Source organism: Zingiber officinale, chromosome 7B (assembly GCF_018446385.1).
Source record: "Zingiber officinale cultivar Zhangliang chromosome 7B, Zo_v1.1, whole genome shotgun sequence".
NCBI classification, from domain to species: Eukaryota; Viridiplantae; Streptophyta; class Magnoliopsida; order Zingiberales; family Zingiberaceae; genus Zingiber; species Zingiber officinale.
In genome coordinates, this window is record NC_055999.1 from 117,091,883 (window position 1) to 117,111,387 (window position 19,505).

The 19,505-nt window shown below is 37.4% G+C and overlaps 1 protein-coding gene across 1 annotated transcript; it reads left to right on the plus strand.

Annotated features, from left to right (window-relative positions):
- Nucleotides 1-14,616: 14,616 nt before the first annotated feature.
- Nucleotides 14,617-17,951, plus strand: LOC122007122 (receptor-like protein 46). The gene has a single exon (XM_042562901.1). The coding sequence runs from the start codon at nucleotides 14,759-14,761 to the stop codon at nucleotides 17,813-17,815; it is 3,057 nt and encodes a 1,018-aa protein (XP_042418835.1). The 5' UTR covers nucleotides 14,617-14,758; the 3' UTR covers nucleotides 17,816-17,951.
- The last annotated feature ends 1,554 nt before the right edge of the window (nucleotides 17,952-19,505 follow it).

Sequence of the window (19,505 nt, forward strand, 5' to 3'; positions counted from 1 at the left end):
TCTCATTCTCTTAACTCCCATTTCCTCATCAACATTTTCTCAAATCACCTTTTTCTAACAATGCACCCCTCTCTTATAGGGCTACTATTGTCATCGTACCCATATCATCACCTGACAATGCAACACTTTGCCTTGGGAGAATACTTCAATTTAAAATAATTTATTCATTTATTAGACCAGGAAAGTGGATTGATGAAAGGTAATGACTCTCACATGTTAAACAAATAGAGATCATTGTCTCCCACCAATGTAAATATTGGATCAAGGGATGATCCAATATTTACAGATGAGAGGATCTTTTTACAACTTTGGGGTTACAAATGTTAGGCATTCTTGGTCCAATTTATTTAACACATTTATCCTTATTATTATAATGATAGTAAAAAGTAATTATACTTATCCAACATTTACCCTTATAAGGTCTAAGGGACTCTTTCCTTCAAATGTAATAATTACAATTATATATCTTCCTGTTATAATGGGGATTATGCTATAATTGGGCAATTAAGTAAGCACCCATTAAGCTAGTTGGACAGATATCAAGCCAAATAAATTGATCAAATTAAACATATTTGGATGGAGTATCAAAGTCAGGTGTATCAAACAAAAAAATATAGCTATATAACGAATGGAATGGCTTGCATTGTATGATTATAACCAAATATAGTGGCAAAATGAAAATGAATCATTTTCTTTTTGATTGAGTTAGTTTCATTGGCCTTTCAGTCATAATTCCATATTTTATTGTAGAACCAAACACATGCTATCAATTTTAATTCACAGGATTAGATTGGGCATGAATGACGTTACTTATTGAAGAAGATTTGAAGAATCTTAATAATTGTGAAGGCTGATGCACCTTGCAACATCTCACCATATGGAGGTCACTTTCATTTCCTCCTCTGCGTTAATTGACTGGCCAGCCTTTGGATTGTTGATTAGTTATAGCGTTAACTATCATAATCGAATATATCCCTCATTCTTGATGGATATATTATATTATATTATCGTGTGAACATTTCTAGAAAACGCTCATTTTCAGAAAATAAAAATAAAAAACATGCATATCAAACGCACCCTTAATAATTGTGAATGCTGATGCACCATGCAACATCTCACTATACGGAGGTCATTTTCATTCCCTCCTCCGCATCAATTGACTAGTCGGCCTTTGGATTGTTGATTAGTTATAGCGTTAACTATCATAATCGAATATATCCCTCATTCTTGAAGAACAATCACGTTGAATGGAGGAGGTAGAATGTGGCCTCTCGCCCTGTAAAATTTTGCTGTTGGGGCATCTTTGTATAAGCAACTTCGACACTCAAGTCGATCCAAATTTAAATTAGTAGGTAAACAACCTTGGGCATGAGTGTTTTAGATAACTAAAGTTATAAATAAATCGAGCATTTATAAAAACTGTTGGTGTTCATTCAAACGTATATAAAATATATAAACTCCAACACTAATAAACATGATTCGTTAATATTCTTGAACGGATTTATAAATTTATTTATTTAAATAAATAAATAAATAACAACTGAGTTGGTGTCCAGATTGGATCTCAGCTCTGCTTCCCATAATTGGATATCAGCAGTCGACAAGGTACCTTCCCTACGACATTTATACCTAGCTCGTTGTAACATTAATAATATCCCTCTTTCTCTTAATTTTCATCTCAACCTCACTTCTCTCAGGACTCTTGATCTTGGTTATAGTAACTTCAACTCTTCTTTTCCTAACTGATTCTGGAATCTCACAAGCCTCTCCGCTCTTCGACTTGAAAACTCTGAAATTCGAGCGAGGCTGCCAACTGAAATTGACAACTTAATTGGCCTTACAGATCTTGATCTTTTTTTTTTTTAAAAAAAAATTGGTCTCTGGTCCTCTACCTGATACGTTATGGAAATTGAAGCATCTAACGTACCTCCACCTGAGCTCTAATTTCCTTGGAAATTCTTTACCAATGGGGATTATGAATCTATCAAGCTTATCAACACTGTACCTTGATAATTGTTCACTAACTGGTCCAATACCCAGTGAATTAGGAAATTTAACTACTTTAAATACATTATCTCTTGAATCCAATTTCCTTTCTGGATTAATACCACATGAGATTGGGAAACTAGTCAACTTAGAGCATCTTGACCTCTCTATTAATTACTTTGAGGGTGATATTCCTGAGTTTCATCTTTCCAACCTGACCAAACTATACAACTTGCTCTTGTCTGATAACCACTTTCTCACCATAGCAATAGACCACAATTGGACCCCTCCTTTTCAATTAGAATTAATTAGCCTTGGTTCCTGTAAGTTAGGTCCTAGATTTCCTGCATGGCATCGTTCACAACAATCCATGATGTTTATTCACTTGTACAATACAAGTATAGAGGACAACTTGCTTGAATAGTTTTGGAACTCTTTTTCTATAATTTATTTTTTAGAGATCTCTCCCGTAATAAAATGAGTGGTACCTTGCCGGTATCCCTAGAGAGTTTGACCGCATTGTATTATTTAAATTTCGGTTCGAATTTATTAGAAGGTCCAATTCCTCATTTGCCACCCAACTTAAAGTTGCTAGATCTGTCTGATAAATGCATTTTCAGGGCTGCTACCACCAACCTTATGTAGGACCATTGTGGCCGGCTAAAAGGGATGGTTGGATAGCTCTGTAAAAAAAAAAATCAACCATTCTCGAATTCTTAAGCTAACACTTGCATAAATAGATAAACAGAAAATAATTCAGAAAAGTAAAAACGCACACCGAGATTTACTTGGTTACAACCGGGGAGGTTGTTAATCCAAGGAAAGCGTAGCACTAGTATCTCCTTCAGGCGGAGAAGCCTTTTACAGCAATGAAGCGCACAACAGAAGCTAAACTATAGAAAAAGCTCACAAGTATAGAAAGAATGCTTGAGTTCTGAATTGATGAAAAGCTTCTGGACCAAGGCTATATTTATAGCCTTGGTCGGGGCGCCCTGAGGGTTCCGGGCGCCCTAGGGGGATAAAACTTTATCCCCCAACGTTCAGATCGCGTCAACCGCGATCTGGTCAACTTTTCAGGTCCGGGCGCCCGGAAGGGGTCCGGGCGCCCGAAAGGGTTCCGAGCGCCTCGGGCAGGTCCGGGCACCCCGGAATGTTCCGGGCGCCACGACCCTGAAGTCAACTATGGTTGACTTTTTCAGTCGGGGTTCTCTGCTCCGGCTCCGCTCGCCTCGGTCCGGGTCTTCTACTCTTGATCCGCTCGCTTGGGTGATCTCTGTCATCTGAAAAAGGGCTCACCCGAACCCAGCTTCCGGTCTTCTCGAGCAAGCTTCCGCTATGGCTTCTCGTCCCTCGGAATCGCCGCGTGGTTCCTTCTTGTCCGCCAGCGTACTCATCCGCAGTCTTCGTTCCTCGGTCGCACCCCGTGCCAACCTTCTCGCTAGTTGCGTCTCTTGTTCCTCGAGCAGTCTTTCGCTCCGACTTCTCGTCTCTCGGAATCACCGCACGCTTCCTTCTCGTCCGCTGGTGTACTCTTCCGCAGCGCCTCGTCCCTCGGACGCACCGCGTGGCGTCCTTCTTGCTAGCAGCGTCTTCCGCTAACTACCTGTGCTCCTAAGCTCCTGCACACTTAGATATAAGGTTAGAAAAACACAGGACCTAACTTAACTTGTTGATCACACCAAAACAACCTTGGGATTCCAACAATCTCCCCCTTTTCGATATGAGCAGCCCAAGTTAAGTTAGGGTAAAATAGACATAGAATAAGACTAACTAAATTTGTAATTAAGTAAAAAAAAATAGAAAAATTAATTTTTGTCTACCTTTAAAATAGAAAAATTAATTTTTGTCTACCTCCTCCTAGACTTGTACTTTTTCTTCTCCCCCTTTGATCACATAAAAAATAGGGTTTCAAAAAATCTAAGGGTTAAAAAAACTTTCTAAATAAATTCTAAGTTAGAAAATTTGCAAAAAAAAAAAAAACTTAAATTTTGAATTTTCCAAAAAAATTTTACGCACGAAAATTTTTTCTAAGTAAAAAGATATTTTTTGAAACAAAATTTTCTAACTTAACAAAATTTAAGTAAGAAAATTTTCTAAAAGAAGTTCTAAGTAAAAAAGATTTGAAAGAAAAAATGTTTAATTTAAAGCATTATTAAATTTTCACCTTAATGTTTTTATCAGAAAGTTAATTAAATATTTTTATTTCAATATTTTGGCTTCCAGGTCATGGTAAGGCACTAGGCCTTCTTGGTTATTGGAGTAATAACCACTTCCTTAGACAAAGCCTCATAAAGAATTTCAATGTTTAATTTTCTCGCTGAAAAGCTCTAAGTCTAATCAATGGTTTAATTTAAACAGGACTTAGGAACCCAATATAGGTTCCAACCAACTAGATTGATTAAAAATTTCTTAGGGACATATTTTCTAGAGATATTCCTAATTTGTCCCTGGTGATATCTATAATACCAATTCAAATTTTTAAAATTTCTAAAATTAGATGAGCATACATGGTTTTTTAAATTATTTACTTGAATTTTCAGATCTTTATTTTCTGATTTCGATTTCTCATTTTCTAATTTTAATTTGTCTAATTCTTCTAAGGGGCAGGACTTAGCTAGAATTACTTTTAAATTTTTATTTTCATTTTCTAATTTGCAGTAATCTTTTGTTAAAAGTTTAACGAACTTAAACATTTTATCGGGAGGAAGAGATCGTACCTAATTTACCTTGTCGATCTCGTTGTCCGTTTCTCCCCCTGAACTGCTATTTTCTTCCGACGTGACTCCCCCTTCATCGATGCTCTCGATGCTCATTTCGGAAGAGCTTGACTCGCAGTCATCGTCTTGATGACTTGCCATTAGAGCAAGTTCGGAGAATGCCTCGACTTCCGACTCCGACGACGTATCGTCCCACGTCGCCTTTAGGGTCTTTCGCTTTTGGATAGGCTTCTTACCCTTCTCCTTGTCCTTGTTCTTCAGCTTGGGGCAATTGTCCTTGACGTGCCCTTCTTCGTCGCAGTGGTAGCAACGTATCGTCCTTTTCTTTTTCCCCTGTGGATGGTTAGTAGATCTAGATTTATAAAGTTTCTTGAATCTTCTTACTATCATTATCATTTCCTCATTGTCGAGAGAAGATTCCGACTCAGGTTCGTCTCTCGAAGCTTTGAGGGCGACATTGTTTTTGGGCTCCTTCATTCCTGCACATCTTGACTCATGCACTTCAAATATTGAAAAGAATTATTCTAATGAAACTTTTTCTAAATCTTTTGAAATGTAAAAGGCATCTACTAGTGATGCCCATTTTGAATTTTAGGAAAAGAATTCAGTGCATATCTGAGCAAATCTCGGTTACTTACCTTTTCTCCGAGATTCGAAAGTCTGGTAATGATTTTTTTTTATTCTCGAGTGCAGATGCATGACTGCCTCGTCTTCCCCAAGTCGCAGGCTGGTGAGCTGATTGCGAAGCAGATCTCATCTAGAGAGCTTGGCTTCGGAAGTTCCTTCGTGCAGCTCGAGGAACTTCTCCCAAAGTTCCTTCGCGGAGGTATAGTTTTTGACTCGATTGACTTCTTGTGGCAGAAGAACGCTTAACAGATGGTATTCTGCTTTGCCGTTCGCCACGTATTCAGCTTGCTCCTTTTTTGTCCATTGATATTTCTCCTTGCCCTCTGGAGCTACAAAGCCAAGTTCCATTGTTAAAATTAATTCAAAATATGTTGTGAAAAATACCTGCATCAGTTTTTTCCAGGTAGCAAAATCCCCTTCGTATTTCGGCGGGTGGATGCTTGGTCTGACCATTATCTTTGCTTCGATTGGCGGTTAGTCCTCCTGAAGCGCCTCGACTCTGATACCACTTGTAGGACCGTTGCGGCCGGCTAGAAGGGGGGTTGGATAGCCCTGTAAAAAAACACAACCATTCTCAAACTCTTAAACTAACACTTGCATAAATAGATAAACAGAAAATAACTTAGAAAAGTAAAAAGGCACGCCGAGATTTACTTGGTTACAACCGGGGAGGTTATTAATCCGAGGAAAGCGTAGCACTAGTATCTCCTTCAGGCGGAGAAGCCTTTTACAGCAATGAAGCGCACAACATAAGCTAAACTACAGGAAAAGCTCACAAGTGTAGAAAGAATGCTTGAGTTATGAATTGATGGAAAGCTTCTGGACCAAGGTTATATTTATAGCCTTGGTCGGGGCGTCCTGAGGGTTCCGGGCGCCCTGAGGGGGATAAAACTTTATCCCCCAACGTTCAGATCGCGTCAACCGTGATCTGGGCAACTTTTCAAGTCCGGGCACCCAGAAGGGTTCCGGGCGCCCCGGGCAGGTCCGGGCGCCCCGGACCCCGAAGTCAACTCTGGTTGACTTTTTCAGTCCGGGTCCTCTGCTCCGGCTCTGCTCACCTCGGTTCGGGTCTTCTACTCCGGATCCGCTTGCTTGGGTGATCTCTGCCATCCGGAAAAGGACTCACCCGAACTCAGCTTCCGGTCTTCTCGAGCAGACTTCCGCTCCGGCTTCTCGTCCCTCGGAATCGCCGCGTGGTTCCTTCTCGTCCGCCAGCGTACTCATCCGCAGTCTTCGTCCCTCGGTCGCACCCCATGCCAACCTTCTTGCTAGCTGCGTCTCTTGCTCCTCGAGCAGTCTCCGCTCCGGCTTCTCGTCCCTCGGAATCACCGCACGCTTCCTTCTCGTCCGCCGGTGTACTCTTCCGCAGCGCCTTGTCCCTCGGACGCACCACATGCCGTCCTTCTCGCTAGCTGCGTCTTCTGCTCGACTACCTGTGCTCCTAAGCTCCTGCACACTTAGACACAAGGTTAGAAAAACATAGGACCTAACTTAACTTGGTGATCACACCAAAACAACCTTGAAGTTTCAACACCTTATTCACACCACAATTACAATATTTGATTCTCTCACATAATCATATTAACGGAAGCATACCATCTAATATTTATAATTTTCATACATTTCGACACCTCAACTTATCAAACAATCAAATATTTGGAGAAATTCCCCAGTGTTGGCAGAAGGGTTTACTTCTTGCATATATTAATTTGGGAGACAATATGATATTTGGAGAAATTTCAAGCTCTCTTGGTAACTTGATAAAACTAGAGTTCCTGCACTTGAATAATAATAATCTAAAAAGACATCTTCCATTACCACTGTAAAATTATACTCGGCTATTGGTTGTTGATCTTGATGATAACAAATTCTCTAGAAGCATATCTTTATGGATTAGGCAAAGTTGGAAGCATTCTTCAATTATGCTCAAATATGTGTAATGATAGTATATTGATCCACAACTTGGATATTTATGGGATTTGCAAATCATTGACTTTGCAAATAATAAATTATCCAGGGCAATACCATATTCCTTTGAAAATTTAAACATAATGATTTTAACATCAGTTGAACAATTTTCTTCCTTTGATTTTGGAACGAGAATACTAGACGCAACCAAAATTTCTAGTGGAAGTGAAAGCATTACTTTAGTTACAAAAGGAGAGCAATATACTTTTTCATCTATTCTCTATCTTGTGAAGAGTGTAGATCTTTCAAATAATGAATTGAGAGATAAGATTTCTAAAGAGTTAGGATATCTTGTTGGACTCCATACTTTAAATTTATTAAGAAAATGCTTCAAAGACAATATCCTAGATAGGATCGGCAGAATAAATTCATTGAAAACTCTGAATTTATCCTTTAATAATTTATCAAGAGTTATTCTTGAAGGTCTGTCACAATTAAATGCTCTGAACTATTTAAACTTAACTATAATAATTTATCTGGAAATTAAACATTCCCTCCGGAAATCCACTACAAACATTAGATGATGCATTTCTTTATATTGGTAATCTTTATCTTTGTGGAGACTTGATAAATAAGAGTTGTTTTCGTAGGAACAACACCAATGTGACAAGAGAGGAGCATGCAATGTTATCGTCAATGTTATCAATATATCTCAGTAGTACATTTGAATATTTTGTTGGATTGTGGAATATGTTTGCCCTTTACTATTCAAGAAAAGATGGAGATATTCTTACTTTTAAAAAGTCGATGAAATTTATGATAAAGTTTATGTGATAATTAAGATTAGATTGAATAGAATAGCGAATGGTTAATTTTTTAAAGATAAAATAAAGTCAATGATGATGGTAACAATCCGTATTTTTCATATTAGAATGGTGAACTTTATTGTAAGCAAGGTACTTTTAGAAATTATATGTTTGTGATAGTTTGTAATTGAAATAATATTATGATTGTGCTTTTAGTGTAATCTATGACACAAAGAATATTATGATTGTGTTTTTAGTGTAATCTATGACACAAAATTTTTATATGAAAATTTTAGGGAAATAAATTTTTAAAAAACTTAAGTTTTTATAGTAGATAAAAATTAATAAGGAGATAAAGTGAGAGATTATAGAAGTACGAACAAGGTAATATTTGAGTCAATAAATTTAAAATAAAAATAAAAAATAGGAAATATCCCACATAATACATTAAAAAGTTAGAAAATTTAAATAATTATAAAAATGAAGTAGAATTTTTAAAGATAAAAAATAAATATTAACAAACATGTAATAATGGCAAAAGATGAGATAACTTGAAATTTTATTAAGGTGAAGTGGACTTTTAAAGGTGAAAGTAAAAAAAAAATAAATCAAGGTAAGTTGAAATTATTAAATAATAATTTTAGTGTTTTCCTTTTTATAGATTTTTTCTCAGATTTATTTCTGGTCATATCTGTTGGGATCGAAAATGTAGCTAGAGAGGGGGGGGGGGTGAATAGCTCGGTGCAATCTCGTGCTCGTCGTTACTTGTTTCTTCAAAGATATGCAGCGGAAAATACAAAGAAACAACACTCAACGCTAACACTAAGGGTTTACTTGGTATCCACCTCACAAGAGGTGACTAATCTAAGGATCCACACACTCACGCACCCTCCATTAATAAAACACTCTTTTACGGTAACTATCGAAGGCGGAGAAGCCCTACAAGCTCACAGTACAAGAAGAAAGGGAAGGGAAATACAATACAAGCAAAGGCTTACAAGAGATGCACAATAAACCCTAACCCTAACTTCTTCCTCGCCTCTTGACTTGGACGTGCACCAGCACAAGCCTCCAAGAACCTTCAAGATCCGGCATGAGAGCTGTGGAGAAGTTGCTGTGAAGATCTGTGCTCGCTGGATAAGAAAGCCGTGGAAGATCTGCTGAGAGAAAAGCTCGCTAACAGCTAAATACGATGCCAACGATCGAATCCCAATCGATTGAATTGCTCCCAATCGATTGGGGAGGCTTTGGATCGATCGGTCGATCGATCCAGAGCGCCTTTGTGCTCTCGGGAAAACGCCTGGATCGATCGGCCGATCGATCCAGGTCCCATCGTGCGAAATCGCACCTCCCAATCGATCCACTGATTGATTGGGGGTTCTGGATCGATCGACCGACCGATCGATCCAGAGCTGTTCTGTGCAATCGCGCACTTCTCCCAATCAATCCATTGATCGATTAGGAGGAGGCTTGTCGCGAAGACTTGCCCAATCGATCAACTGATCGATTGGGCATGAGCCAATTGATCGGCTAATCGATCCAGCTCATGATTTCGCCCAAAATCAAGTCTAAAGCCTCCTAAACTAACATATGATCAACCATGACCTGTTGGTCCATCATGCCTAGCATCCGGTCACCCTTGACCTGCTAGGACTCCCTTACCAAGTGTCCGGTCAATCCTTTTGACCTACTTGAACTTCCACCAGATGTCTGATCAACCTTGACCCATCTGGATTTTCTCGTACCTGGCTTCACTCACCAGGTCTTTCCATTGCCTAGCTTCACTCACTAGGATTTTCCATCTGCCTGGCTTCACTCACCAGGACTTTCACCTAGCTTCACTCACTAGGATTTCCCAACTGCCTGACTTCACCCACCAGGACTTTCACCTAGCTTCACTCACTAGTATTTCCCAACTGCCTGACTTCACTCACCAGGACTTTCACCTAGCTTCACTCACTAGGATTTCCCAACTGCTTGGCTTCACTCACCAGGACTTTCAACTGCCTGACTTCACTCACTAGGACTTTCACCTAGCTTCACTTACTAGGATTTCCAGTCAAGTATCCAGTCAGCCTTGACCTACTTGACTCTCCTTCACAATCTTCCTACATGAACAGTTGCACCTGCAATCTTCATGTGTTGTCTACATGTATTGTCAAACATCGAAACCCAAACATCGAGACTCGAGTTTGACTCAATTCAAGCTCAGTCAATTAGGTCAACCTTGACCTAGGGAATATTGCACCAATAATATGTCCCGTCATATGTTTACCTAGATAAATTAGGACTATAAACGAGCTAAGCTCAAACTAGCCTAGGCTTGAACTCGGCTCGACTTGATTTATACTGGCTTGACTCAAGCTCGAGCTCATTTGAGCTGATAGAGTGCTCGAGCTCAAATTTATTTATTTATTTATTTATTTTAATAAATAAATTAATATATTATATATTATAAAATTATATAAAAATATATATTATTATCGTCTCATTTGGTTCGACGAGCAACCGAACTAGAAATATTTAGGTTCGAGATCGGCTCGATTTCTATATTTCTAATCAAGTCGACTTAAGGTTGATCAACTTCGAACTAGAGCTGAGTTTTAATTAAGCGACTCACGAGTGACTAGAGCCATTTATACTGCTAACACAAATGCATTAATAAAATGTCTTTTCACTAGTCCCTCACTAACCACCCACCAAAATCGTTAGATAGTCTCCTACGTAGAATCTACATCGTTGAACCCATGGCAGGTGCTATATTCCAAATACTAATTAACATCAATACAATGAAGGTAAAAAACGAAAAAGGTTAGAATCAAATGGGGAAAAAAATACAAATCTGAAATTTAAAATTTAAAAAAAATTAAAAATAGTGCCTTCTATATTATAATTGTCATTGTAAACTATTTGGCTAGCAATTGATGCAAAGGCAAAAATATAATTTGGACTATATTGACAAACAATTGATGCATTGAAAAAAATAAAATTGAATTGAGTTCTAATATGCATTATATTCCATATTTTAGATCATTACTTTAACACTACAACTAGAAAAAAAAGGAAACAAAGAGATAAATATATTTATCATCAATCTTCACAATTGCTTATTGATGAATGTATTTATCATCAATCTTCTCCAATGCATCCTTTAGCACATCTTTTGCTGGATCACCTGATCATCCAATCAAATTAGCATTAGTGATTGCATGTCGCAACAGAGATTCATGTAGAAAGTAAGAAAAGTGGAGAGAAAAGGTCATTCTCGCTATAGATAAAGAATCAATGATGTATGGTTCTATTCCACAGTTCGATCAATTGAAAGAAAGATGCAGTATTACAACTTAAGATCACATGTACTGAACACAAAACACAAACAATGCAATGTTCAATTTTAAATAGATAGTTTTCTGAATCTGTGTCATTAGTTCACATTTTTTAAAAATCTTATCTAATGATCTCATCCATCCATTATAGTTTTTTTTTTCATCTCTACCACACTAGCTTTTACACGAATGCTCGCTAGCAACTCAAACCTCATCCATATAGGTATCCAACATATTGTTGGATATATGTGAATTAAAAAGGAGAAAGTATACTTTTTGTGTATGAGTTTAGTCTCATATTAGAAGTTTTAAGGTATTATAGTTTGTTTATATTATTGCACATGTATTGATGATGTGAATAAATACATGGGAAGAGGTTATCTCTTACGCGTGGGTGCACAAGGGGTGCAAATTCAGAGCTCATATTATACTGAACAAGTTGACTCGTGTACGAGCATGACTTACACGTGTTAAATGCCGGACCGGTCGGGACAAAATTTGTAACCTCCCACTGTTTGAGCTTGATGAGCAGTAAATGACTTTAATTCGGTCATTGAATACTGTAAGGGTTTAAGCTCCTATATAAGGAGATTGTGACCAAAAGCAAGGAGAACAGAACTAATAGCAAAGATTTTCCTCCACCCGTCATATTGTGTACTTGGTTCTACCATTGTATCCTGCGAAACAAACGTCCAACATAATCTCAGAGCACAATCAAAGGAGGCCGAATCTGTTTTAAGGAAACTGTTTGAAAGCATGTTTCAACATCTTTTTTTTTTTGCACTTGGGACTCTTCAGTTAGGAGTCTATAGTCTGCAGTATGAATTCTACACTTGGGAGTCTTTAGTCTTTTGCAACTCGGGCTCTGTAGTCTTCTACAACTGGGACTCTTCAGTCGAGAGTCTACACTTTGAAAGTCAGGATCTACAGTCGGAACTCTGCACTTGGGAATCTGCACTCTGACATACAAGACAACTCAGTTTTCTTGCCAACTCAGCTATCCAAAGCAACTCTTCCTTCTTTGGCAACTTGACCGTTTGATTAGTCTGATTTAATTTATAATTTTAATTCGGACTACTCCTCTATTTAAAACTCTTGTTTCTATATCTTAATTAAAATCCTCTTGTTGGGCCATATAACATATTTGAGTAATAGGCTCTAATTGATGGAGCCTGTTTCTTTGATCATGGGAATAATATCACTGTAACAAGCAATCAATCTATTTTAGTAGTACATTTGAATATTTTGTTGGATTATAAAATATATTTACTTTTCTGCTATTCATGGAAAATAGAGGTACTCTTATTTGTTATATGATAAAGTTAATATAGCAATTAAGATAAGATTAAATAATATAGTGGATTTAATAATAATAATAATAGTAATAATAATAATAATAATAATAATAGTGGATGATTAGATTTTTTTTTCTGGAAAAAGTCAATGATCAATATTGCAATAGCTAGTAATTTTTCATTTTAGAAGTGTGACCTTACAATTTCATTGTAAGCGTGATATTTTTAGGAAGCATATACTTGTAATATTTTACAAATGATACAATGTTATGGTTGTGCTGTCAATGTAAACTATGATATAAAGAATGCACTTATGCTATTTTCATTTCATATCATTAATGAGTATAAATAATATTGTTGATATGGTTATAGATGGGTTGCTAAAAAATTTTAAAGGTCAAAAACGAGGCTTCCTTCTTTTTCTTTTTTTTTCCTTGAGATTTTTTTTCCCACAGCATAAGTTCTCTATAAGTTTCATTAATAATACAGTTTCTTATTTTAACCACAATCTATACCTATTAATTTAAATGCTTATCAGAAACACAAATGTTAATTTCTATGTTTGTAAGTACTGAAACATGTTTGTTTAATTTCTTATGAAAACAAATGTGTCTTATATATATTTCTGTTTGATAGATTTGTTTAAACTTGATAAATAAAATAGAAATTTGATCTTGATAGAAAAAAAGAAGAAAAAAATATACTTCTGGTAAAGGAGGTCGCATTCTTGAGCTAGTGGGCGCTCTTAATTGCAGTTAGCAAGATGCATGCATGCATTCATTCTTTCTACCACCTCAACTGCATTATTCGCCATTGACTTGGTATGCTCGTCAGTGTTGTTGGCGTTTCATAACCGGCAGCTAGAACAGACCACTACTTGCTGATTGATGCAGACATAAAAGTAAATTAAATTGGAAAATTGTGATCTTTGGGCAGCGCCGGTCTTGAGACGTCTCTAAATATTTATTAACCAATAGATCTAAACTTATAATGAAAGCTCACAGTTTAACATGAATGATTACTTATTGTTATGTTGACCACCGATCTTCTTCAAAACAATCTCATTCACTGTTTTATCCAATCCTATCTCAATTAGCATATAAACTCCATGCCTCCATTTTCTCTTGAATAGCAAGAGACACACTCCATGATCCAATAAAATATATATTAAGAGAAATTAGTAGAATTTGAAATAATATTGTATGTTATTTACTTATCACATCTATAATTTTCTCATGAAAGCAACTCTCATTCTCTCATTTACTTACTGAGTGTTAAGATGTTAAGAAAGATAAAGATTGCCAACTCAGCACAAAGATAAGGAACTACTCAATACGATAGAATTGAATCCTCTTCTTCTATCTCGTGGTTATTGATAAAAAGTCCCTTTACTTCCTCATGTAGAAATTAGGAAGAGGAGGACGTAAAATGTGGTGGAATTTTAAAAAAAAAAAATGAAAGGTCACAAGACAATTACTTATTTTAAATTGAATTGTTTAAAATATCAAACATTATCTCTCCCACTATTGATGTATTTTATAATAAATAAACAAAGTGTTATAAAACTATAAACTATTTGTGATGGTTTATTGTAAAAGCTAGCTAGCAGTGCTGCAATGGTAATATTAAGATGAAATTGCAACAAATTATCACATGGAGTTATCAAGTACCAAGCTTCCATACTAGATTTTGAACTGGTGTAAGAATCCCCTAGCCTTCTCGTCCCCTACTTCCCTACAGTTTGGAGTAGCAGTATCCTTTCCACTTTTAAGAAATTAGATTGCGGTATATTTCTCATCTGCCATCTGCCATCTCCTCAGCTGTATTAATGTGGCGTCGCATCAGAGGCTGGAAAAAGCATCGCAATTTCCATCACCCAAATTGTTTCCAAAAAAGAAAACGATCGATCTATTGACGTACCACTTGCTATAACAGATGAATGACAATTTCCACAGAGAACACGAAGACGGATTCTTGCAATAATGGCCGAGGGAAATAGACTCTTCATTCTTCAAGATTAATATAAATAGGCATTGCCATTGCCATTGGTTTCCTGCAAAATTAATAAGAATCCACCAATTAAATTAAAGAGTATGGCAACGGCCTGGAGAAGAAGCACACTCTGTTTCCGTGAGCCATGGCCGGCACTGCACCACCCCCACTACTACTGCTGCTACTATCAGCTTCCTCTTGTCGTGCTTTGTTGGCTCATCATCCTCGCCTCCTTTCTTGTGGAGATAACTGGAGTAGAAGCGACCGTGAGCGGCGAGGGATGCTTGCCGAGGGAGAGAGATGCTCTCTTGCTTTACAAAGCCGCCATCGAAGATCCTGCCGACCGATTGTCGTCTTGGCATGCCCAAGTGGACTGCTGCACATGGACTGGCGTAGTCTGCTATAACAAAACGGGCAGCGTCCGAGTGGCGGAACTCAACCTTGGAAATCCAAATATCTACGAAGAAGACACGGTTTTGAGGGGTGAGCTGCTGCATCCTTCATTATTGTCTTTGACTCATTTGCAAAGCTTAAATCTCAGTTTCAATGACTTTGAGGCCACCCAAATTCCACCTCTCGTCGGTTCTCTTCACAAACTGAGTTATCTTGATCTTTCTTGGTCCAACATTGGTGGAACCATCCCCCCTCATCTTGGAAACGTAACTAATCTTCGTTATCTTGATCTTTCTTGGTCCGACTTCGATGGAACCATTCCCCCTCATCTTGGAAACTTAACTAATCTTCGTAATCTTGATCTCAGAGGAAATTTTAATCTTTATTTTCCTAAAGATGGTCACAGCCTAGACTGGCTCTCCGGCCTTTCTTCTTTGATTTATCTGGACATGTCCAATTTGAATCTCAGCGATGCTTTCCATAATTTGGTATCAACAATCAACATGTTACCTTCTCTCCAACAATTAAATCTACATGACTGTATTATTAGTAATATCCCCCTCTCTCTCAATTTCCCTCTCAACCTCACTTCTCTCACAACTCTCGATCTTAGTTGGAATAACTTCAACTCTTCTTTTCCTAATTGGTTGTCGAATCTCACAAGCCTTTCGTCTCTTAAACTTGAAGCTTGTGAAATTAGAGGAACGTTGCCTACTGAAATTCGCAACTTAATTAGCCTCACACATCTTGATCTTCCTTGGAATTTGCTCTCTAGTCCCTTACCTGATACATTATGGAAATTGAAGCATCTAACATACCTCGACCTGAGCTCTAATTTACTTGGAAATTCTTTACCACTGGGGATTATGAATCTATCAAGCTTATCAACACTGCACCTTAATAATTGTTCACTAAGTGGTCCAATACCCAGTGAATTAGGGAATTTAACTACTTTAAATGGATTATCTCTTGAATCTAATTTACTTTCTGGATTAATACCACATGATATTGGGAAACTAGTCGACTTAGAGTACCTTGAACTCTCTATTAATTCCTTTGAGGGTGATATTACTGAGTTTCACCTTTCCAACCTAACCAAACTAAAGGCTTTGATCTTGTCTGAAAACCCCTTCCTTACCATAGCAATAGACCACAAGTGGACCCCTCCTTTTCAATTAAAGTTAATTAGCCTTGGTTCTTGTAAGTTAGGACCTAGATTTCCTACATGGCTTCGTTCACAACAATCCATCAGGTTTATGCACTTGTACAATACAAGTATAGAGGGCAACTTACCTGAATGGTTTTGGAACTCTTTTTCTACCATTTATTTTTTAGATCTCTCCCATAATAAAATTAGTGGTACTTTGCCAGTATCCCTAGAGAGTTTGACTGATATATATTATTTAAATTTTGGTTCGAATTTACTAGAAGGTCCAATTCCTCATTTGCCACCCAAACTAAGTTTGCTAGATCTATCTGATAATGCATTTTCAGGGTCGTTGCCTCCAACATTATTCACACCACAATTAGAATATTTAATTCTCTCATATAATCAAATTAATGGAAGCATACCATCTAGTATATGTAATTTTCTTACATTTCAACACCTCAATTTATCAAACAATCAAATATCCGGAGAAATTCCCCAGTGTTGGCAGGAGGGTTCATCTCTTTATTATATTAGTTTAGGAAACAATATGCTCTTTGGAGAAATTCCAAGCTCTCTTGGAAACTTGATGAGACTTGAGTTTTTGCACTTGAATAACAATAATCTAAAAGGGCATCTTCCATCGTCATTGCAAAATTGCAATCAGCTATTGGTTGTTGATCTTGGCGACAACAAATTCTCTGGAAATATACCTTTGTGGATTGGGCAAAGTTGGCAATGGTTACGCATTCTTCAATTGGGCTCAAATATGTTTAATGGCAATATTGATCCACAACTTGGGTATTTGGGAGATCTGCAAATTATCGACTTTGCAAATAACAAATTATCAGGATTAATACCACATTCCTTTGGAAATTTCAGCACACTGATTTCGACATTAGTAGAACCACTTCCATCCTTTGGATTTGACGAAATGGCAATATTAGAGACAACGCCAGTTTCTAGCGGAAGTGAAAGTATTACTCTAGACACAAAAGGAAGCCAACTTACCTATTCATCTATCCTTTATCTTGTGAAGAGTATAGACCTTTCAAACAATGAATTGACAAATGAGATTCCTGAAGAATTAGGATATCTTGCTGGACTCCAGACTTTGAATTTATCAAGGAATTACTTCAAAGGAAAGATCCCAGATAGCATCAGTGGAATGAGTTCATTGGAAACTTTGGATTTGTCTTTTAATAATTTATCAGGGGGTATTCCTCAAGGCGTGTCACAATTAAATGCTTTGAACCATTTGAATTTATCTTATAGCAACTTGTCTGGAAATATTCCTTATAGAAATCAGCTTCAAACACTAGATGATGCATCCATTTATATTGGCAATCCTTATCTTTGTGGAGACTTATTAAACAAGAGTTGCTTTCCTAGGAACAATCCTATCATTGTGTCAAGCAAAGAACATGCAATGTTTTCCCCAGTGCTAATAATCTATCTTAGTAGTGCACTTGGATATTTTGTTGGCTTGTGGAGTGTGTTTGTTCTTTTATTATTTAAGAAAAAATGGAGGTACTCTTATTTTAAGAAGGTTGATGAAATTTATGATAAAGTTTATGTGGCAATCAAGGTAAGATTTAATAGAATAGTGAATAGTTAGTTTTTTTTTAGAAAAAATAAAGTTTATGAGGAATGTAATATTAAAATTGTGAGCTTTTCGTTGTAAGCATGATATTTTTAAAAAAATGTATGTTTGTGATATATTGTAAATGAAGTATATTATGGTTATGATGTTAGTGTATGTGTTGGAAATGTGAATGGAATAAAGAGGTGGAAATGAAGAGACTTTATTGTGCATGAGTTTTTAGTCCCACATTAGAAGTCTCTTGGCTTTGTTGTTTGTTTAAATTATAACACATGCATTGATATTGTAAACATATGCCTGAAGAGAGACTCTCTCACATGTGGGTGCGTAGGGGTGGATACAAATCCAGGACCCGGATTGTACTGAACCAAGTTAACTCGTGTGTGAGCATGACTTACGTGCGTCGAATGCCAGACCCACATCTCTTTTGTCTGTTCAAGAGTGTAACGAAACTATTAATATGAAATTAATAGCGATTCCGTAATGTCTTGATATTAATAACGACATTAAATTCATTAATGGTGAAACAGAGTAGCGTAAGCAAAAGAGAGAGCGAGAGGAAAAGCAGGAAGTGAACCTCTGTCCATCCGTTGTGCATTGGTTATGTGCATGATTTTACCACTGTATCTTGGGAAACAGACTACCCAAGAGAACCTCGAAGTGCTTTAAGAGGTGGGGCGAATCTGTTTCAAAGAAACTGTTTTGAGCGCAGGTCGCGGTATCTTACTCGACGAATTCCCTTCCTGACTCGACGATCGACTCCCAATTCTGCTACGCGCCGCATCAACTCTGCAACTCGGACCATCGGAAGCTTGGCATAACTAGCCCCACGGTAGCTTGAGATTATATGCTCAAGTCATCTCAACAAATAAGTTAGAATTGATTTTGTATAATTTTAATTCATTAATTTTCTCCAATATCTCCGATAATAGATTGTCCAACAATCTTGAAATAGATTTTGTTATTTTGAGATGGCCACAGAATAAATTGTTGAGGTGCAACAGACTTAACACATGAAGGCCCCTTCTGTCTCGATTGGAACTGTGTCAATCAACCACGGAAAAAGACCAGAGAAGTTCACTGGATTAAACTTCAAGAGGTGTCAATAGAAGATACTCTTCTACTTGACCAAGCTCAATCTGGCTTGGTTCTTGATCGAGGACCCTCCCAAGTGTACTGAGGATCCTGATACATAGACCATCAGTACAGTGGAGGTATGAACTCACTCTGAGTTCTTTTGCCGAAACTACATCCTCAACAACCTTACTAACTCGCTATACACTGTGTATAGCATAAAGAGAATGTCTAAGGAGTCATGGGAGTCCTTGGACAAGAAATATAAGATGGAGTATGTAAGAGCCAAAAAGTTCATTGTGAATCGATTTTTGGACTACAAGATGGTTGAATCTAAGATGATGATCAGTCAAGTCTAGGAGCTTCAAGTGATCTTGCATGAGATCTGCTCAGAAGGGATGGATCTGAGTGAAACCTTTCAAGTGACTACTATCATTAAGAAGTTGCCTCCCGGGTGGAAGGACTTTAAGAACTACCTGAAGCACAAGCGGAAGGAGTGAATGTGGAGGAACTCATTGTTAGACTTCACATTGAAGAAGACAACAAGAGTTCAGAGAGAAAGTTGTTCTCTCAGGCTATTGTGAAAGCCAACATGGTCGAGCACAGTCAAAACTCGAAACGAAAGAGCCCT